General features: G+C 41.2%; 1 protein-coding gene and 1 pseudogene across 3 annotated transcripts in view; one reads left to right on the top strand and one right to left on the bottom strand.

Moving 5' to 3' along the window:
• Positions 1-7,374, top strand: part of REEP3 (receptor accessory protein 3) — a 104,833-nt gene extending 97,459 nt beyond the window's left edge. For all 3 annotated transcript variants that reach the window (XM_065520125.1, XM_005565747.3, XM_045362110.2), the window contains 2 exons: positions 1,816-1,961; positions 3,663-7,374. In XM_065520125.1, coding sequence (XP_065376197.1) covers positions 1,816-1,961; positions 3,663-3,719 — 203 coding nt within the window. In that variant the 3' untranslated portion in view covers positions 3,720-7,374. The remainder of the gene's footprint in view (positions 1-1,815; positions 1,962-3,662) is intronic.
• Positions 7,375-17,100: 9,726 nt separating this feature from the next.
• Positions 17,101-18,660, bottom strand: LOC102142690 (large ribosomal subunit protein bL35m pseudogene; annotated as a pseudogene).
• Between the last annotated feature and the right edge of the window lie 4,118 nt (positions 18,661-22,778).

Raw genomic sequence — 22,778 nt, 5'->3', positions numbered from 1 at the left:
GCAGTGACACAATCTCCATTCACTGCAACCTCCACTTCCTGGGCTCAAGTGATTCTTCTGCCTCAGCCTCCCAAGTAGCTGGGATTACAGGCTCCTGCCACCACACCCAGCTAATTTCTGTATTTTTAATAGACTCGGGTGTTTCACCATGTTGGCCAGGCTGGTCTCGAATTCCTGACCTCAGGTGATCTGCCCACCTTGGCCTCCCAAAGTGCTGGAATTACAGGTGTGAGCCACTGCACCTGGCTGGAAGTCCTTCCACTTTCTCCTCACCTGAAGATTTAAGTATTTATGCTCCTTATCTTTGTTAAAGGAGAATTTATAACTTCATGGAGATTTCTTTTCTTTTTTTTTTTTTTTTTTTTTTTGAGATGGAGACTCGCTCTGTCATCCAGACTGGAGTGCAGTGGCGCGATCTCAGCTCACTGCAAACTCTGCCTCCCGGATTCACGCCATTATCCTGCCTCAGCCTCCCGAGCAGCTGGGACTACAGCTGCCTGCTACCACGCCTGGCTAATTTTTTTGTATTTTTAGTAGAGGTGGGGTTTCACCATGTTAGCCAGGATGGTCTCGATCTCCTGACCTCATGATCTGCCCGCCTTGGCCTCCCAAAGTACTGGTATTGCAGGCGTGAGCCACCGCGCCTGGCCACTTCATGGGGATTTCTAATCTCACCCCTTTCTTTATAACCTACTTAGTACTCTGGTTGCCTGAGACTTGGGCCCCTGTCTTGCTGTCTCCAGCATCCTCAGGCGGTGGTTCTCAAAGTATGGACCAGAGACCATGAGCACAAGCATTACCTGGGAACTTGTCAGAACCAGAGACCATGAGCACAAGCATTACCTGGGAACTTGTCAGAAATGCAGATTCTCAGCCCCACCTCAAATCTGCTGAATCAGAAGTTCTGGGGATGTCAGAACTTGTATTAACAGGTTCTCTAGGTACTCTAGCGTGCTCAAGTTTGAGAACCTTAGCTTGAGGGTTGAAAGAGTTTTTGTCCTTGAGGCCAAGCCTCAAGATGCTCTCATACTTCCTGACAATAACCATCCTGACTGTGTGGATGTTTGCATACTGGCCCGTAGTAAGTCTTTATAGCTACACATAACAGCCTTCTAGCATACTCGCATGATCTGTCATTGCTCTGCCTGATTCTATTTTGTTTGACTAATATCTGTCACATAGTCTGTGGTACTTCTAATTACTGCAGCCTACCTGGCTGAGTTTTTTCTCAACAACTGCAACAGCAGCTAACATCCTCATCCTCATCACCTGCCCCCGGTGACCTTATTTTGCCCAAAGTTCTAGCCCCCTGGGGTCTTCCTCAACACTTTAAGTAAACCCTACCATTCCCAGTCTTGACAAAAGATGACACGTAGAAGGGAAAAGCCTTAATTCCTAATTCAAGGCAAAAGTGCAAATGACAGACTAAAACACAAATGCTTGGGTTGAATTCATGAAGAGGAGAAAAGGTGGGAAGAGACTTTTTCCTCTACATCTATTTATAGTCTCGAACTTTTTAACAAGATGATGTGTTACCTACTCAAAAATAAATTATTTTATAATTATTTTTAAAAATGCATAGTAAAAATAAGAATGATCAGGGAAATTTTCCTGGAGGAAATGAGTTATGAGTTTCACCTGGAATAGTGCAAGAGGCAAAGCTTAATGATAAAGGGTATGCAGCACATTCCAGATGCAAAAAGAGTAACTGGGGGAAATGCAAACCATACAAAGAACTGTACACAGATGGGGCAATGAGCCAGCACTGACTGGTGTCCTTTTACCAAAACATGCTGTTTTTGACAACTTGTTTAGGTTATGGAATTCCACTGAAAGATGGAGATGAGAAAACAGATGAGGAAGCAGACGGGCCATATTCAGATGATGAGATGTTAACACACAAAGGACTTCGAAGATCACAAAGCATGAAATCTGTGAAAACCACCAAAGGCCGCAAAGAGGTTAGTTAAGTGTAGAGCTGTTTTCCTAATGATTAAACGATTTCTCTGCTGCATTATCATTTAGAGTATTAATGATCCATAAATGAAGGACTGGAATGGTAGAACAGCAGTTGGATGATTTTTTTTTTTTTTTAACTTTTTTGGGGATACAGCTTTTTTGCTCTGTCAACCAAATTGGAGTGCAGTGTGGTGTAATCACAGTTTACTGCAGCCTCAAATTCCTAGGCTCAAGCAGTCCTCCTACCTCAGTCTCCCAAGTAGCTGGAACTACAGGCACACGCCACCACACCTGGCTCATTTTTTCATTGTTTGTAGATGGGGTTTCACCATGTTGCCCAGGCTGGTCTCCAACACCTGGCCTCAAGCAATCCTCTCGCTTCTGCCTCTCGAAGTGCTGGGATTCCAGGCGTGAGCCATCTCACCCGGCCAGCAGTTTATTTTATTTATTTATTTTTTTAATTTATTTTTTTTTTTTTTTTGAGACAGAGTCTTGCTCTGTCGCCCAGGCTGGAGTGCAGTGTCCTGATCTCAGCTCACTGCAAGCTCCGCCTCCTGGGTTTACGCCATTCTCCTGCCTCAGCCTCCCGAGTAGCTGGGACTACAGGCGCCCACCACCTCGCCCGGCAACGTTTTTTGTATTTTTTAGTAGAGACGGGGGTTCACCGTGGTAGCCAGGATGGTCTCAATCTTCTGACCTCGTGATCCGCCTGTCTCGGCCTCCCAAAGGGCTGGGATTACAGGCTTGAGCCACTGCGCCCAGGCTATATTTAAAATTCTTTATTCAGATCGATGTTTCAGGATATCAGGAAATTTTGAAAATAGTAAGCTCTTGATCTTCCGCTATAAGTAGAAAATGACATTCTCATTTAGCAAATCACATAGTTCAAATACCCAGTCCCAGAACTATGCATAAACAAAGAAAGCAACGAACAAAATTAACCACACAGTTTTGCTTTCAACTAATGCTACATGAAGATTAAATAGTAAACAGTTGCCGGGCGCGGTGGCTCAAGCCTGTAATCCCAGCACTTTGGGAGGCCGAGGCGGGCGGATCACGAGGTCAGGAGATCGAGACCATCCTGGCTGACACGGTGAAACCCCGTCTCTACTAAAAAATACAAAAAAAAAACTAGCCGGGCGAGGTGGCGGGCGCCTGTAGTCCCAGCTACTGGGGAGGCTGAGGCAGGAGAATTGCGTGAACCTGGGAGGCGGAGCCTGCAGTGAGCTGAGATCCGGCCACTGCACTCCAGCCTGGGCGGCAGAGCGAGACTCCGTCTAAAAAAAAAAAAAAAAAAAAAAAAGTTAACCATAACATACTGTCTTTGTACCGAGAAAGCAGTGGAGAACTGCGAATGGCCTCTGATCATTATAATCAATGTTCATTGACATTGTACTAAGCAAAACATAAATAATAGGATTAATGTTTTTATGTTACATTAGTGTTTTTATGTTATTAGTAATAATAATCTGTAACATATATGTAACATGTTATTAGTAATAATAATCTGTAACATATATCTAAATAGTGCCAACTACATTTTTATGAGCTGATAAGTAGTGCTCATTTATTAGGATAATTTATATCAAAAAGGTAAAAAAATCACTATGAACTATTAAATCTGATGTAATTTTTAAAGCAATCACCTAATTCTTTTTTTTTTTTTGATCTAATTCTTAACAATAAAACATTTCTCTCTTCAGGTACGGTACGGGTCACTGAAATATAAAGTGAAGAAGCGACCACAAGTGTATTTTTAGTCATCTACACTTCAAATATCCTAAGACAGATTATGCTAAATACATCGACTTCATCTTCTAACATGATATATTCAGGATTTACACATTAAAATGATTATTTAAATTGTGGCAGTGATGGGATTTACTTTCATGAATTTAAATCGTTTTTATTTCTTTAACAATTGCTTCCAAATATTGACTACTAAAGGCAGTTCTGCAAGATGTACTAATATGTATATTAGAAATTATAGAAAATCATGTTGTCCATTTTCAAATTCATCAACAGCATAGAGTGCCTGAGATATAAGATGAAACACAAATCCACAGTATACTTGAAAGGAGTCTTTTTATGGTTCAGGATAAATCAGCCTTTGTGATGTACTGTGTTTACTTCCTTTTGTGTTATATCTGGTAATTAAATAGGCCCCAGATCCAGCAGTGACATAATAAGGACATAATGTAATATAATAAAGTATGTTTTATATATTCTTTAAATTTTTACTTGTATAATACTTTCTAGTTTTTCCACCATCAGCTGAAAGTTTTTGAAACAAATATTTGAAAACCAGGTATCCACACATAGCACTTTTATTCCTGACTAGTTTTGCACACTTGAAAATTGTTTACTTATTTTACAACTGTTTTACTGATGCTATCTTTATTGTTGTTTGCCGTATTCTGACATGTCAAATCTATGCCTTGAATTATATCATCTGTTTTCCTGTGGGTTTCATTTGTTAAATTCATTGGATTTTAATAATATAAAAGCATACCTAATTGTTCAGTTTTAACTATTTTTAATTATCTTCTTAACAAATAAGAAGTTACTTTAATTAACCTATATTTAGCTATACAGAGTAGTTGAATTTAACATGTTTTTGTCAATACCAATTATGTTTTCAGCTTTTAAAAATGGTAGCTTTTGTGAAATAGAATCAGTGACCAGTATAGCACTTATATCCCTTCTAACTCATGCAATTTTTCTCAGCCAGTCCATTCACAAGCTTGGCATTGATATGTGCTGCTAGTTTATAAATTGGCTTTGACGAAAATCATTTGAATCTCTTCTGGCTGAGATAATTTGCCAATGCAAAATACAGTTGTCATTAATCCTACACATTAAAAATTATTAGAAACATATTACTTTTTAACTGTAAATCTCAAAGAGATTCTGAGTTATCGAACTCTTAAGGCTTTTTTAGCTTGAACTGATAACTATGCATTATGAACCCTAAGTCAATATATTTTTGGTGGTAGTGATCAATAATCAAATTTGTACTTATTATGCTTGTTCAGGTAATTTATTTGACTGTTCTATTTGTTTGTCCAAAAGATAAAATGATGAGAGAGATTTGAGAGATCTTTGATCTGTCTCCCTTTTAAGAAATGAAGCCAGCTGGTAATGTATATTCAGGACCTCCTCAGAGTATTGGCCAAGAATATAATGTTTACACAGGAGTACCTTGGTATAATGCATACATTGTCTCATGATAATAGTCATAAAATATTTTATGGATAATTTCACATTCTTCATATATAGCAATAAGTAAAATTCAGTTTTTTTTCCCCCAAAGTTTAATTCTGAATAACTCTATCTACCCTAACTAATTTTTAGCCTCTTCGTTTCTGGAAGGACTCTAATTTGTATTCCAAATTCCTATGAATCCTAATTGTAAATTATCTGAAGAGAGTTTTATTTATATGACCTGGTACTAGACTTCTTAATATAACTGTTACACTCTCCTTGTGTTTCCTACTCAGAGGCAGTATCATCTGAAGTTTCCTAATAAGGTCATGTGAGTCAAGAACTTTATCTGTGGGAGCTGATTTGCACCTTTTTTTTTTTTTTTTTTTTTTTTTTTGAGACGGAATCTTGCTCTGTCGCCAGGCTGGAGTATAGTGGCGCGATCTTGGCTCACTGCAACCTCCGCCTCACGGGTTCCAGCGATTCTCCTGCCTCAGCCGCCCGAGTAGCTGGGACTATAGGCATGTGCTACCATGCCCAGCTAATTTTTGTCTTTTTCGTAGAGAGGGGGTTTAACCATCTTGCCCAGGATGGTCTCCATCTCTTGACCTCGTGATCTGCCCGCCTCGGCCTCCCAAAGTGCTGGGATTACAGGCATGAGCCACCACACCCAGCCATTTTATCTCTTTAAAGTCTAGTCTCAGTATTAAACCTATTCTTTAGTAAACTCGTATTACTGTTCTAAACTGAAGAAATTATTTATTCCTCTGTACTTCTAGACTCAAAATGCTTTATCAAAGATAGTCTCAAAGAGGAAGTACAAGTCCTGTTTAACTGTACTCTTTCACATTCACAGTGCTTCCTCTGATATCCTTCCTCACATCATTATACAGTTAATATCATTTTACTTTTCTTTCTCTTTTACATTTCTTAAATTTTGGTTCTTTTCCCTTACATGTGTTTTAGCGGGCCCTTTTCTTCGAACTTTGTCTAATTAGCCTATACATTTTTGTTTATTTTAAGATAGAACAGATCTTTTTTTGTTTCTCCTTTTAAGTCTATTGGTTTTTAAAGAGGTAAATGTATCCATAGACCACAGTGCCTTGTTTTTTCCTCTGCCAGCACATGGAGCACGGGCATTAGATGCACAAATCTATTTAGGGAACTATTTTGGTAGCTGTTTGAGTTTATCCAGAAATTGCAGCTGGTATTTTATTTTGCCGTACATTTACTCAACTTGTCCATTAGTATTTAACTATTTCCAGAGTTTGTTTAGAAGTAAGAATTGACCCATTCTTTAGTTTACCATATTTTTCCTGGTATAAAAAGGAGCCAGAAATAAGCCTTATTGCTAAATAATTAATTATGTAAGCCCACCTAGGTCCTGCATAAGATCCCCCTCACATCACAATATATATATGTGTGTGTGTGTGTGTATTTGGCTAAAAAATTATACTGCCAATATTACTGATTATAAATACTTGACTACACTGATTGATGGGACAAAATGATTAAAGTATTTTCAGGGATCGTATTCCATATGTCACCACCAAAGATTTCTACAGTGTTATAAAGTATATAAATATTCCAAATTTCTGTGGTTAAATATTTTTTCTTTTTTTTCCTTTTTTAGAATAACCTAGTCTGTGCTTTACAAAAATGCTTGAACTTTTATGTTGTTAAGAAATATGTAATGATATCTTACATTAAGCATGAGTCTAATTTGTATTTTTAATTGGAATGGACTAAATTTTCATTTGATTATCAGGAAAATTAAGGAGTTATATATTTAAAAGCAATTTTCTGTGTTTTCTTTGTAAGTTGACTCATTTGTGAAGCAATTAGGTAAATTTTGAGATCATTGTTATTGTGGTTTGTAGTATATATTTCTTAGTAAATATCACTTAAGATTAAATTTTTCAGAAAGAAAATTATAGCTTTTTTCTCAAAATATTTTTAAGATTTAATCTTTTTGTAGTATGCTACAGATTTAATGTGTATTAACTCTTTTTTAAGCTATTGACCATGACTTAACCTTTTGTCTTCTAACACCTTTTAAATCTATGTACATTAATAGTTAAGAGAAAATAAGTTTTCCAATTTTTAATAATCTCTTTGTAAAGGCTATCTCTAAACCTAGTATGTGGGTAATTTTATAGGTGTGTTTTTTGAGAACTTTAATATAAAATAAACTCAGTTTATTTGTGGCAATTCATGTTTCTTTTTTTATGTCACAGTACATATGAATTGGTATTACTTATTACTATGTGTTGATTAAATATATGCACACACTTAGGATTACAAATCACAGAGCAAATTATGAAAATCATAAACATTCTGGTATGGTCATCCATAGGATTATGAAAAAGAAATACTGAATTGTTAAATTTGGATGTTAGAAAGGGAAGATAGGAAAAACAATGAGTACAGAAATCCTCACCATCAATTTGGATTGGTTAGCTGTCTCAGGCATAAAATGTGACACAAAATTCAGATTTATGTATCCTGGAAATGTTCTGGGGTTCCATCTGTTTTAAAGTTAGACGTCTGTCTGCCTCACATTTAAGCTTTAGAGAGAAATCCTATGTTTTAAGAAGTTTCTTTGTGTTACTTCATTATGACACATAATATGTGTTAAGGTCTTTCTAGATAGCATTTTAAATGGAATTATTTTCATTTTTATTATGAGGTATATACTTGTAATGTTCTAAAGAGGTTACAAATATAAATAAAAATTCAAAAGAACACAATATATGAACAGCATTTTTTTTTCAGTGTTTTAGTCTCCCTTTAAATCGTTCACTGTTCTTAAAAAAGAGATTCACAAAACAAACATCATGTCAGAGGCTGATGAATTGTTCCCTGGGAAAACATATTACCCCTTTACCTACCCATCAGTATTTTAGTCTTAAAACACTCTCCTTATGGTCTGTCTTTGGTAATGTTTTTTAAACTGCTTTTTATAAGGGAATGCTTTGAATTGAAATTTTAAAGCACAGGATTGATAATTGTTAGTGTAAATTACTAAAGGACCGTGCTCAACAAAAGCAGGAAAGTCAACCATGTGTACTCTGTTTGCCTTACAATCCCAGATTAAGAGAGAAAAAGGCAACATGTTATTTTGCCGTTATGTGCAAATCAAATCAGCCTCTATTTTTTTTAATTCAGAAATATCCATTGATTACCTATTTCTTATGAGAGCACTGTAAAGTAGCATAGAATTAATTTAAGGGAAATAATTCTTGCTGTTAATAAAATGAATTCACCATTACCAACCAAATCAATGTTTGGATTATTTGAGTAGTATTTGTTCTAGAATTTCTTCTTGGATACTGAATAATTCATGTGGTTCTCTCAGAGCAGCAGTTTTTGATTTTTAATTATTGGTTCCCTTCTCCTACCTCTTTTTTTTTTTTTTTTTTTTTTTGAGACGGAGTCTGGCTGTGTCTCCCAGGCTGGAGTGCAGTGGTGCGATCTCGGCTCACTGCAAGCTCCGCCTCCCGGGTTCACACCATTCTCCTGCCTCAGCCTCCCGAGTAGCTGGGACTACAGGTGCCGCCACCACGCCTGGCTAATTTTTTGTATTTTTAATAGAGACGGGATTTGACAGTGTTTGCCAGGATGGTCTCAATCTCCTGACCTCGTGATCCTCCCGCCTCGGCCTCCCAAAGTGCTGTGATTACAGGCGTGAGCCACTGCGCTGGGCCCCCTTGTCCTACCTCTTACATCCAAGACATTGGTAAGTTGTTTTGGCTGCCTCATCTCCAAAATACATCCTGAATCTGACCATCCCACTCTTGACACCTTACTACATTTTCAGTAGCCTTGCAAATTTTTCAAGGTGTCTTTTAACCTTGAGTCCCTTAGGACTGCCACAGTTTCTTATATTTTCAACTGGTGCCTTGGGGAATACTCATAAGAAGAAAGTTGTGAAGGGAGAGAACAGGATCAGATGCTTTTGCACGTCAGTCTTTTTCTCTTCCAATCACTGTTTAATGCTGAGATTTGGAAAAGATGTGTGAGGAGAGTTAATGAAGCCAGGTTAGAATATCTGGCTGAATTCTAACGTGTTTTGACAGGATGTTATCTCAAACTACTAGGAAACATGGGATATATGTGGGCATTTCCCCCATTGCGATGCTCTCAATTTGAGGGCTACAAATAGATATGGTAGTGCCAAGAGTCAATAGTATCTGAATTAGGGTTCTCCAAAGAAAAAGAACAAGTAAGATATGTAGAGAAAGATTTATTTCAAGGAATTGACTGGTGATTGTGGAGACTGACAAGTTCAAAATCTACAGGGTGGGCCAATACACCAGAGACCCAAGGAAGAGCTGATGTTTCAAGTACAAAGGCAATTCTGCTGGTAGAATTCTCCCTTCACCTGTTGGATGAGGCGCATCCACATTATGGAGAGTAATCTGTTTTACTCAAAGTCTACTGCTAATTGCATGTAGAAAATACCTTCACAGCAACATAGACTACTGTTTGATCAAATGCCTGGGTACCATGGCCTAGCCAAACTTGACACATAAAATTAACTATCACAGTATCCTTAAAACTAAATTCCAAAAGCTGGGAGTGGTGGCCCACAGCTGTAATCCTAGCACTTTGGGAGGCCAAGGTGGGTGGGTCGCTTGAGGCCAGGAGTTCAATACCAGCCTGGGCAACATGGCAAAACCCCATCTCTGTGAAAAAATACAAAAATTAGCTGGGTGTCATGGCGCATGCCCATATTCCCAGCTAATTGGGGGGCTGAGGCAGGAGGATTGCTTAAACCTCAGGAGGTTAAGGCTACAGTGAGCTGAGATTGTGCCACTGCACTCCAGCCTGGGTGACAAAGTGAGACCTTGTCTCAAAAAAAAAAAAATTCAAAAGAAACTCAACTTCAAAATATAAAGTCATAAATTCAGTATGTAGAAATTATAAATATTTTATTAATTTTAGCACGTGATGTATTTGGAAGAAGAATTAATACTTTATAAGGCTTGTGATGCCCCTTATATTCAGCTGTGATAACCAACATTAGTATATGTTTGTTTTCACACTTTGCGAGGAGGCATCATCCCGATTTTACAAATACACAAAAGACTCATCACTGACCAACCTGTGACCGGGTGCAGTGGCTCATGCCTGTAATCCCAACGGTTTGGGAGGCTGAGGCGGGTGGATCACTTGAGCACAGCTGGAGACCAGCCTAGGCAACATGGCAAAACCCTGTCTCTACAAAAAATACAAAAATTAGCTGAACGTGGTGGCTGGCTCACGCCTGTAGTCCCAGCTATTTGCGGGGCTAAGGCAAGAGGATCTCTTGAGCCCGGGAAATTGAGGCTGCAATGAGCTGTGATCGCACCACTGCACTTCAGCCTAGGTGACACAGTGAGATGCTGTCTCAAAAACAAAAACAGTGACCAACCTACGACCCAAGCAACCGCAATGTTTGTGACTGTGGACTCTGTTGTTAATTCCGTCAGTTGGTTATCTTAGAGATCAAAGAATACTTGGAAAGTTAACATGGAAATGATTCCTTCCATATATGTATTATATAATTTTAAAAGTTTCAGATTATGAGAACGTTAAATGAAGTAAAGTTGTTAAGTCATTGGAAGTTGATTTGGTTTAGCACAGAGAGAAAGGATGCTTTTAAAGTGAATAGAAAAAATAAAGACAAATAATTTACAATCAGTTAAGGACTAAAACAGGAAGAGTCTGAAAAGTGGATGCTGAAACAGGAGGAGTATCCTCTCAGGAAGTACTTTCCTTCCTTCCTCTCCTTTCCACCAACATTTGTTCCATGGCTTCCTCTCTTCAAACCACACCTTGTAAACCCTTTTATGTGCTCTGTTCACAACAAGAAGAATTTCTTGTGCTGTTCCATACTGGGTTTTAACTGATAAAATGCACACACACACAAAAGGCCAAATGCCTTTTTACACAGGAGATTAACTTTATTCAGTCTTTAAGCTGAAAGCAAGTACAGTTAGGATATATAGCAGGCGACAGTTTCCATATGTTCTAGGAAAGTGGAGCTGTATTATTTATAGTTTACAACATGTTGTATAAAATTAAAGCTAGCAAGGGGGCTCCTAGGGAGGTAAATTAAACAAAGAAGGGAAGACTTAGAGAACTCTATTTTGCTATAATCAGAGAACATGCCTATAAGATAGCACTAAAAAAAATTTAACATTAAGCAATATGCAAAAGTAGTTGGGGTGTTTAGCTTAAATTCTAAAATTAAAAAGGACATTGAAGACTGAGAAGGGGAAAAACACCTTAATTTTGTAATCGTAATAGACAAATGTTTCATAAAAGCAGGAGTAAATAAATGTAATTAAAAAGGTGTATCTTCCAAAGTGCAAAGACACGTTACAAGAAATCAGGTTGCTCTTTGACCCACCAGTCTCAAAACACATTAGACTGCAGCAAGTAATAATTGCTTCCTCATTTAGATTAGACAATGAGTGCTCTCTGCAAGCTTCTCTCCTCTAAATAGATTGTAGAGAGTAATTGAAACAAGTTATACGGGGAAGTGGAGTGACCGATTCCTCAAAGTGTGGGAGCAGAGCTATGGTAACCTCTTGAGCCTGGCCTTCATCCTGTTCCTATTTAGGGAATCCGCGGGGCAGCCAGTGTTGAGTGCAGTCTGCAGTTCGCCAGCTTTATTGTTCAGACTTGAAGGGAAGGTCACATGCCCTCTTTGACAGAGAGGTTTATGGGTTCTCTCTAATTAGCAGCACCCTCCACCAGACAGACTGTTGGCCACTTTCCAAGAACGGGGCTTGGTAGCGGCCACTGATGAAGGAGAAAACAAGGTTATTTACCCCGCGACTGTAATTCTTGGCACAAGTTCTCCCTTTACACTCAGACACGTTTTTCTTTTGTTCCAACTTGCCTTTGGAATTCTGATTAGGGCGTTAAGGGAGGGTAATGCAGCTATATATTTAGTGGTGTAAGCAACCCATATGTTGGCCTCAGATACTTTTTACTATTCTAAGATCTCATACCAAAAGAGAGAAAGAAAAAGGAAAACGAAAAGGGCAGCGTAGTCGAGCGTTGCTTGCAAATGTAACTGCTTAAGCACATGCCCACACACAACCCCAGAAAAGGAAGTTTAATTTGCAACATCTATAAAATAACGACAGTTGTATGGTAGGACACAGAAATCCCAGCGGTAAAGTGTGATTGGGCTCAGCTATTATAGGAGTGTTAAAAGAGTACCGGGAATATATTTGGCTTGTCCTGTTCTGTCGGTTCTGCAGGCCGGTGGATTAAGCTGATAGAAATGCTTTTTGGTTGATTTAAACCAGATGCTCCGACTATTTTTGTCCCGTTTGCAGGCGCAGAAGCTCTGCATAAGGCAATACTGCCCCCCTCGGCCGTCCGCCAACTGCAAGGCGTAGGAGCCTGGTCTCCACTAGCCACCTCGGCCATAAAACCCTTTCAAGTCCCTATTATTATTCCAGGCACATTCCAAGGGGATTGAGTCACAGAGTTCACTTGGCTTTTCTCGTGCCCTGAACTGCCTGTACCAGGTGGAATACGACTCTCAACTTCAAATATGGAATCCAAAAGCGGTCAAAGAGCGCTTTAGAGCAAGCCCCAGATGCGAACTCTACCGCCACTTCTCCCCCTCCCCCACCTGGGGTTTGCTGGCTACGCAGCTGTAGTCCCACGCCAGCACTAAGGTCCGCTGGTCGACATATGAGGGTTTTCTTTGGGGCATCCTGTAGAACTGCCCTATTTTCTCTACCACTTTGAGAAGCCCCAAGGGCTGCTCGGCGGCGAGGCACAGACTGGGCTGGAAACTTTTCCTTTGGGCAGTGAGTCCCGGAGAGCCAGGAGGCCCAGGCTCCCCCCCGGGAGCCTAGGGGGCTTGAGGTTCTGCTGGCTTTTAAGTCAGCTAGGAGGGAAAACTCCCAGCCCCTCCCACGCGTCCGCCCAGACTCGCCGGCCGCCTGCCCCGGGCAGGGAACGCGCACATCTGGCGGCCCAGGAGCCACATCTGATGCACGTAACCCTCGGCACCCAGATGTCCCAGAGGCCGGGAGAATCAAAGAACGCCAAGGGCGGGGCGGCCGCGGCTGCGGCTCCTCCCTCGGACAGCGGGAGTCCAGATGCGGGGGGGCGCTCTCCAGGGCCGAGCTGGGAGGTTGTGGTGCAGGGCGGGTGGGTGCAGTGAGGCAGGAGCCGCGCTGGGGGGCTGGGCTGGCGGGAGGGAAGCTGGAGCCTCGCCGGGGAGAGGAAGGCGGCGGTTGGGTGCTGGAGGGCGCTGGTGCCGTGCCAGTGGGCGGTGGCGGCTTGCGCCATCCCCCCAACCGCCGTCACCGTGCCCGCCCCACTGCGTGGGATTTTATAACCTAGGTCCCCGGGAGGTGGTGGTGGAGGGAGGGGCGGCGGGGATGTTTCCGGGGCGGGGGAGGGGCGCACTGCTCCAGGTCTGGAACGAGGGCGGGGCTCCCCTCTGCTTCTCGCCTCTGTTCCTGCGCTGAGACGCAGGCGTTTCCTGGCGCGGAGCGACTCGCCCCCCAGCTCCCCTGCATAGTCCTGGGAGTCGGGATGCGGGTCAGCCCAGATGACCCGACTCGGAGATCCTCGATCCCCTACCCAAGTCTTTAACCGGAGAGGGAGGAGCTACCAATGTCCTCCAGACGTTCTCCAAAGCCCGAGCTGCCTGGAGAAGCCTGCGCAGGGCGGGGGCGCCCCTCAGACGTTTGTTTGCACGTAGGGGTTTTGACGTTTCGCTAAGCAACAGCGTTTGCCAGGGAATCAGGGCTGTTTCGAAGAGCTTGCGTTTATTGGATGCTCCCATCTTGAACAAATCGTTTCCATTCGATTTGTTTAACCAAGGCGAGGGCGGACTGTGTTCTTACTTAAAAGTTGTCCTTCATCCAAGCTGTCCTCAGATTTTCATTTAAGGGTGTCATAACACCCCAGGTCGTTGCGCAAATGTTTTGTGACAATTTAGAAAACCAGAGGGGGGAAAATATCCTTAGAGAAAAAAATCATAACCAACAAGAAAATTATGTTAAATGATGTTGGTCCTTTTTCATTGGATGGTCCCAGTTGACGCATACTCTCTTCCAAACCCAGTGACTATTCAGAGTCTTCAATTTATGGCAAATCTCCCGTTGGGGGCGAAGTGCATGAATGGGTCCCACCTTATTCACCAGCTGAAACTGTGAACAAGCCTTGGGGTTTCCTCTCCCAAAGACTGCCAGGCTTCACTGAGAATCAAAAGAAAATAGGGTATTAAATGCCTGCGGTTAGTTTTCAAATATGAACTCTTCCATTGCCTACTTCTGTGACTCGTGGCAAATTACTCAATCTCTTATGCCCCTGGTGCTGCTTAGAGACAGGGTCTCACTGTGTTGCCCAGGCTAAAGTACAATGGCACGATCCTAGCTCGTTGCAGTCTCAAACTCCTGGGCTCAGACTATCCTCTGGCCTCAGCCTTCCAACGAGCTAGGGTTACAGTCGCATGCCACCACACCTGGTTAATTTTTTATTTTTGTTTTTTAGAGATAGGGAGTCTCACTGTGTTGCCCAGGCTCGCCTGAAACTCCTAGCCTCAAGCATTCCTCCCAGCTCAGCCTCCCAAAGTGTTGGGATTACAGGCGTGAGCCACCATGCCTGGCAAGCTTCATTATTTCTAAAATGTAACTGTACATTTTAGAGTAGCATAGGGGTGGTGTAAGGGTTAAGGATTAATGATAGTACAAATCAAGTGCTTAACACAAAGTTTGATGCATAGGAAGGACATAATTGTCATTATCAATGTGAGTAGACTGTTTACCACCAAAATGAAAGGTGTGGGCAATGGTAACTAGGTAGCCTCCAGAGATCCTTTTTTAAAAGGAGTATGAGTTTTAATACACTGGTTGAATGAATAAAACCCACAACACTCTAGGCACATCTCCAGTCCTTCCCCTGGCAGAGTTTTCAGTCTAACTAGAGGAAATTGGATGAAATGATAGTGATGCACACATAGTCTTTCATCATACTGTGAAAGCCTTTTAAAACATGGATTTGACTTCTGGGTTTCCCATTATAACCTCTTCCCAAAGAAGATGATTCGTTCTTTCAGAATATTTCACTAGGGTGATGATAAGGTATTACAGATGTATGCTGAAAACATCTCTTTTTCTGCAGAGCCCCTTCTTCCTTTGGAATTTTAGAAGAATCTGATCAAGGCAACCTCTGTATTAAGTGAAAATTTGGGAACTCAAAAATATATTAGATGCACAGAAAGTGCAATTCTGAAAAGGTCAGGGCTATTGTGTATAGAGGGGAGCTGCTGAAACTATAGGAGTCTTTTAAATTTTTCAGGCTCAGCTTCCTTTGCTTTAAAGTTAAAGAAGGGTTGGACTGGTTCTTCCTTCCTACACTCAAACTCTTTGGTTTCAAAGGTAGCTGTGTCCAAGGGGTATTTTCTGTGTATTCCAGAGCCCTGACCAGGAAGGGAAGGACTTTGAGAGGCTTTGGGCTTGACAAAATATCATGGCCAAGTGTGGTGGCTCACACCTGAAATCCCAGACTTTGGGAGACTGACACAAGAGGATCGTTTGAGCCCAGGAGTTTGAGATTAGTGGGCAACATAGTGAGACCCTGTCTCTTAACCAAAAAAAAGAAAGAGAAAAAAAAAATCGTGGAGTGATGAGAGAAGCTAAGGAACTCAGACCAGTACTGAATTATAACCAGGTGTATGTACTAACGTATTTCTTTTTGTTTGTTTGTTTTTGTTTTGAGACAGAGTCACGCCCTGTCACCAGACTGGAGTGCAGTGGCACAATCTCGGCTCACTGCAACCTCCGCCTCCGGGGTTCAAGCGATTCTCCTGCCTTGGCCTCCTGAGTAGCTGGGGCTACAGGTGCATGCCACCATGCCAGCTAGATTTTTTAAAATTTATTTTTAGTAGAGATAGGGTTTCACCATGTTGGCCAGGATGGTTTCGATCTCTTGACCTCGTGATCCACCCACCTCAGTCTCGCAAAGTGCTGGGATTACAGGCATGAGCCACCGCGCTGGCCGTATTTCTTTCTTCAGTTTTTTTCTTTTTTTTTTTTTGAGATGAAGTCTCACTCTGTCGCGATTCTCCTGCCTCAGCCTCCCAAGTGGCTGGGACTGCAGGCGCATGTCACCACGCCAGGCTAAATTTTGTATTTTTAGTAGAGATGAGATTTCACCATGTTGGCCAGGCTTGTCTGGAACTCCTGACCTTGTGATCTGCTTGCTCAGCTTCCTAAAGTGCTGGGATGACAGGCATGAGCCACAGTGCCCGGCCAACGTATTTCTATATATATAGTGGATATATTAATATATACGTTATATATTTTTTAAAAATAAGAGGTACATATGTATTTATTTCTAGCATATCTATAGTAGAGATTCTGTATACACACAGATCACCCGGTAAGTTTTCCTAATACCTTACCTACAAAAAAGGTAGAATTTTCTTCTTCTGTCTATGATCGTGGCCTGAAGGATGACTTTTCAGCAGCAGAAGGGACTGGAATGGAAGGTGTCCATGATTTTGGCTGGAAGAGAGAAGTGTGCCCTCTTGTGGGTCGCCTGTCACGTTCTCAGAAAGTTCCTCAAGATAGAACTGTGGCCTTTGTGGTCAGGGCTCTAGTCCCATTTTACCTTCAGATGTCTCCGCAATTTTTTTCTCATCATCTTCCCTGAAAAATATTTCCCAAATAATAACACAGCTCCCTCAGCTCCCTAAATTATCTCTCTCACACTCCACATCCAGTGGATCAGCCCCTCCTCTCAGGTCTAATTTTTTTTTAAAACTTTTATAAGTTTAATGTTGTCACTGTATGTTTACATATTCATTGGTACAATTTACATCAAGTTTTATACTTATCCTTTTTTGCAAATATATCATGTACACAAAGATACATATTCAATAACTGAGAAACAAGTGAAACTTCTGATCTATACTTTCCGGTTTGTTCAATCCTGTTACTTCTGATAAGGATCATCAACATACCAGTTGCGCCTCTCTCAGAGGATGTCGCCATTGGAGTTTACTCTGGGTTTTATTGCAGAATACAAATTCCCTCAATCGCTTTTTTCCTGCAGGTGCCTTTTTCCATAATTTTTTTCTTATAACCAGACTTTCTCCTCACCCAAAGGCCACAATGAAGTCGAAGAAACCTGTAGATGACAGCTTTCACAGTCTTTCTCTTGCCTTTTCGTGTATTGAAGTATGTTAGAGATCTGACTGGCAGCTTCAGGACACTTGGAAGCAAGGGGGCCACTCTATTAAGGATCACTGAAGTATGCCCACATGTCAGGTATCTCTCAGATGTGATAAGTCGGAGTGGAGGAAACAACTGGTGTCTGAATATGACTAAAACGTCCTGTGGACAATGCAGAAATAAGAGAGGCATTCTTGACACAGTTTCGGTAGGCTGAAGATGCCAAAACATTCAAAGGCCGTTGGATTCCTAAAGCTGCCCTCACCGCACCAGCAAAGGCAGAGGCAGCCATCCCTCTCAGCTCTAATTTATGGATATGGATGTATCCCAAACCCCATCCCTTCTTACTACCTCCTGCACTAGCAACTAGTCCAAACCACCATCATTTCTTGGCCAACCTGCTACAATCACCTCCTAATTATTTTCCCTGCTTCCACTCCTTCACCATATATTTCATTCTCCACACAGCAGCCAAAGTGGTTTTTTAAAAAAATACAAATGAAACGTGCTCACTCTCCTATTCAAAATCCTTTAGTAGTTTCTTTTCACACTTGGATAAAATCCACACTCCCTCACCACAGCCTATATGACTGGACTCTTGCCTAATCTTCTCACCTCATCCTCTATCACTTTCTTCCCTGTTCACTCATCTCCGGGAACTGGCCTTGTCACTCTTCCTCAGAAATATGAAGCGAGCTACTACTTTAGGGTCTTGCATTTGCTGTTTCCTCCGTTTTCAACCCCCAGACCATCACATGGCTTTCTCTCTTACCTCACTCAGGTCTCTGCTCAAATGTTGCCTCAGAGAGGACTTCCCTCATCACCACACCTAAAATAAATGAAGCACCATAGCCATAACCATTCCCTAACCAATTGCCCTACTTTATTCACTTTCACATCTCTTATCAAATATCCTGTTTACCTGTTTACTTGATGATTGTTTGCTTTACCTCTAGAATGCACGTTCTATGAGTGTAGGGTCTTGGTCAATCTTGTTCAACAAGGAACCTCCAGTCCAAAACTGTGCCTGTCATGGAAAAGGCAGCCAGTAAATATGCAAATCAAACTACGGTCACTCAGTGACAGAGAGAGAAAAAGAATGAGAACAATTTAAATAGTATGAGGAAGTGTGTGTATTTTTGCTCAGTAAGTGTATGCACTAGAACAGGTATGAGATGGGAGATGTGAATCTACTTTCTCTCTTAGTTCACCTATGCTATTCACAGTATGATCAGTGTGCCATGCTGGGTGTTTAAAGATGCTGATAGTTTGAACAGCATGGTCCTTACATGCAGAGAAGTTCCATAATGAGTTTGAATCCTGGATTCACCACGTTAGTGTGTGACCTTGGGGAAGTTATTTACCCTTTCAATGCCTCAGTTTCTTCATCCGTGAAATGGGGCCAATAATAGTACAACCTCTGTAGGATTGTTATAAGGATTAAATTAATAATATAAACTTCTTAGAACAGTGCCTGGAGCATAATAAGCGGTGTCTGAGTATTTTTAAAGCAAACCTATTTGGCTGTACTTGGTTCTCCCCTTTCTTGGGGACTTAATAACTTGAGTACTTGTAAGATACTACTCTGCCCAACACTTTGGGAGGCTGAGGCGGGTGGATCATAAAGTCAGCAGATTGAGACCATCCTGGCTAACATGGTGAAACCCTGTCTCTACTAAAAATACAAAAAAATTAGCCGGGCGTGGTGACGGGCACCTGTAGTCCCAGCTACTGGGGAGGCTGAGGCAGCAGAATGGCGTGAGCCTGGGAGGTGGAGCTTGCAGTGAGCCAAGATGGCACCACTGCACTCCAGCCTGGGCGACAGAGCAAGACTCTGTCTCAAAAAACAAAAAACAAAACAAAACAAAAAAAACTACCCTGAAGTGACTGGCACTGGAATTTTCATTATGCTTTTAGACCAGTAATATTAGTTTTAGCACCAAGTGCAGTAATTACTTTATAACCATTTCTAGTCTAGCATTTTTGCTTAGCCATAGATTCCATTTAAGCCAAAATACCCCTAACTTTGCAAAAAACTGTACCATCAGGGGTCACCACCCAATTATAGTTGAACAAAAGATGTTTCTGGCTGGGCGTGGTGGCTCACGCCTGTAATCCCAGCACTTTGGGAGGCCAAGGCTGGTGGATCACAAGGTCAGGAGTTCAAGACCACCCTGGCCAATATGGTGAAACCCTGTCTCTACCAAAAATACAAAAATTAGCCGGGTGTGGTGGCAGGCGCCTGTAGTCTCAGCTACTTGGGAGGCTGAGGTAGCAGAATGGCGTGAACCTGGGAGGCGGAGCTTGCAGTGAGCCAAGATCGTGCCACTGCACTCCAGCCTGGGCAACAGAGCAAGACTCTGTCTCAAAAAAAAAAAAAAAAAAGTTTCTTCCTTTTTAATTCTGTAGGCTTTTCTTGGCCGGCATTTCCATAACATAATATTGTTATTTGGTAGTTGACTGTCAGTCAGCTCTACAGAAAAATAAATACCAGTGATCTTGCTAAACCTGTGTACTAAATCATTCCTGAACTAAGGGAGTGGGCCAGATAACCTTTGGAAGGCTTTTTAGCTCTGTTTTCCTGTGGTTTTCATAAAATGAAAATAACTCAGAAATGAGAGGTTCTAGATTTTGCACTATGTGAACTGGACCTGGATGCTTTGTGAATCATGGACAATTGGAATAGTTTAAACTCAGCTATATTATTTGGAACAGATTAGGTCCATATTCAAGTTTAACAAGAGTGAAACCTGTTTGAACTGTGAACAGGCTATCAGCACCCTTCCCGGCTCAGCTTTTCACTTCTCTTTCTAGGGCCTTGACTCATTCATATATAACTGTATGAATGCCTCTTTAGAAAGAACTGCAAACACCCCCAACTAGTTTTGTTAAAACCTCCTTGAGGTTATTCTACATATGATTCATTAATAAACACCTTCTGCAGTCTTCACCTTAGTTATGATCCCATAAGTCAGGCATTTATTCATCAGTAAATATTCACTGAGGGCTTAATATGTGCTAGGAATTGTGCTGGTGCTGGTCACTTAGTTGTCCAAGTTAGAAACCTAGGAGTCGGGCCAGGCACAGTGGCTCATGCCTGTAATCCCAGCACTTTGGGAGGCCGAGGTGGGAGAATCACCTGAGGTCAGGAGTTCAAGACCAGCCTGGCCAACATGGTGAAACCCCGTCTCTAGTAAAAATACAAAAATTAGCCAGACGTGGTGGTATGTACCTGTAATCCCAGCTACTCAGGAGGCTGAGGCAGGAGAATCACTTAAACCTGGGAGGCAGAGGCTGCAGTGAGCCGAGATCATGCCACTGTACTCCAGCCTGGGCAACAGAATGATTCTGTCTCAAAAAAAAAGAAACCTAAGAGTCATCTTAAATATACCCCCCTCACTCACTCCCCACATGTTAGGTCAGCCACCAAACTGGCACCAATACTACCTTCTAAATATCTCTTGAAGTTTTGTTCTCCTCTTCACTCGCTTCTGGTGCCACTATGTTGGTAAAGGTGGTGTAAGCCCAGCTACTGCTGAAAGCAGGGCAGGAAGCAGTCTGCTAAGGAGGGGGAGGAAGAGGGGTAGATGGGACGCAATGAGATGCACTGTTATACTGTTTACTGTTGTGCAGTCATACACCAAGTCACTCAGCAGGCATGGGACATCCCTGGAAGGGTTAACAAGGAAGAACTCCATCTTGGACTATTCCACATGAGAAAAAAGAGCGAGTGTGTGTTCCTGTCTCTCTCCTGGATCCATTTGCCATTGGTGAAGGTTTACCTCATGTAGAGATAAACACCCCTGCACTGGATTGTGTCATCTGGCCGCTTGGTGGCTCTCAGGAAGGCCGATCCCAAGCCCAAGGTGTGGTACTTGTTCCAACTTCAAAAATAAAGCAACAGGCACTCTGGAGATCTCAGAAAGTACACAAGGTTTGTTTCTCAATATAAACAAAGACCTCAGAGTTTTTTCCTTCAGATTCTTGCAGACATCTACTAAGAGGACTTTATACCTCTCACTTACTCCCTTCTAACCCATTTGTTACACTGCACCTACGATGATCTTTGCCAGACTCAAATCTTTCACTAGCTCTCCTTAAACTCTAGGATACATTCTATGATCTCTCCTTGCCTGCTTTCCAGTCCTCTTATTACAGAGAATTTTTACCAATTGAGTCAGATGGTCATTCCTCTCAAGCTCTTTGTTAGCATTTATTGGTTTATTTTTATTTTTGATACAGAGTCTTGCTCTGTCACCCAAGCTGGAGCGCAGTGGCACAATTTCGGCTCACTGCAACCTCTGCCTCCCGGGTTCAAGTGATTCTTGTGCCTCAGCCTCCCAAGTAGCTGGGATTACAGGCACTCACCACCACACCCTAATTTTTGTATTTTTAGTGGAGACGGGGTTTTGCCACGTTGGCCAGGCTGGTCTCGAACTCCTGACCTCAGGTGATCCTTCCACCTCAGCCTCCCAAAGTGTTGGGATTATAAGCTTGAGCCACCGCTCCCGGCCTATTGGTTTATTTTATGACTCTAAAGTAATATACTTATTATAGGAAAATTGGAAAATACAGAAAATACGAAAAAGGAAATAAAAATCACTTTCCTTGAGGAAAAAACTTCTATTAACATTTTGGAGTATATCCTGGCCATATTTTTTTCTATGAACATATGTACATTTTTTTGAAATCTCAGAGGCATATCTTAAATAAAAATTGTACTTTAACAGTTGCTGCACTGAAGTTAATACTCAACCAAAAGTATGTCAAGACCACCCAAATGGTTCAATTTGATAAATGCATTTTACTACAATTTTTAACTTTTTTTATTTTATGTCTTCCCTACTTAAGCATGAAAAAGGGTAAGTTTACATTTTAGAAATATAACACATTAAGAAGCCCTCTACAAACATAACCCTTTGCCAATATATTTTCCCAATTATTTCCCAACATATTTCCCAAATACTGCTTTGTTTTAAATACAATTACTTAATAATAAATAAACTTAGATAACAATCTAAAATTTGTAAATGCAACTGTTAACGTTTGCTTTGTTATATTGGAAGAGAAAATTTAAAGCAGTTATAATAAACTGTTTGCTACCTCATAGCCCAAAACTAGACAAAATTTGCCCTATATTAATTGAGCTTAACAAAAATTGTTTGTGATTCTGTAAATACCAATATAATATTTTTACTGTATTATAAATAAATTGATGTATTAGCATCACAAATTACTCTTTTCTCCCAGTCAGCCTATGAAATATGAACTTTCCATGGTAGTTGATAAAAATACCATGTGTTAAAAAAAAAATCACACAGTCAAGACTAGAATTTGAAAATAATAGCAGAAGTTGATATTTAAAATCACCAAACCCTATTAAAACTACAACAGCATCTTTAAACAAAAAAA

The sequence above is a fragment of the Macaca fascicularis genome, chromosome 9 (assembly GCF_037993035.2).
Source record: "Macaca fascicularis isolate 582-1 chromosome 9, T2T-MFA8v1.1".
NCBI classification, from domain to species: Eukaryota; Metazoa; Chordata; class Mammalia; order Primates; family Cercopithecidae; genus Macaca; species Macaca fascicularis.
This window is presented reverse-complemented; position numbering and strand designations above follow the sequence as displayed.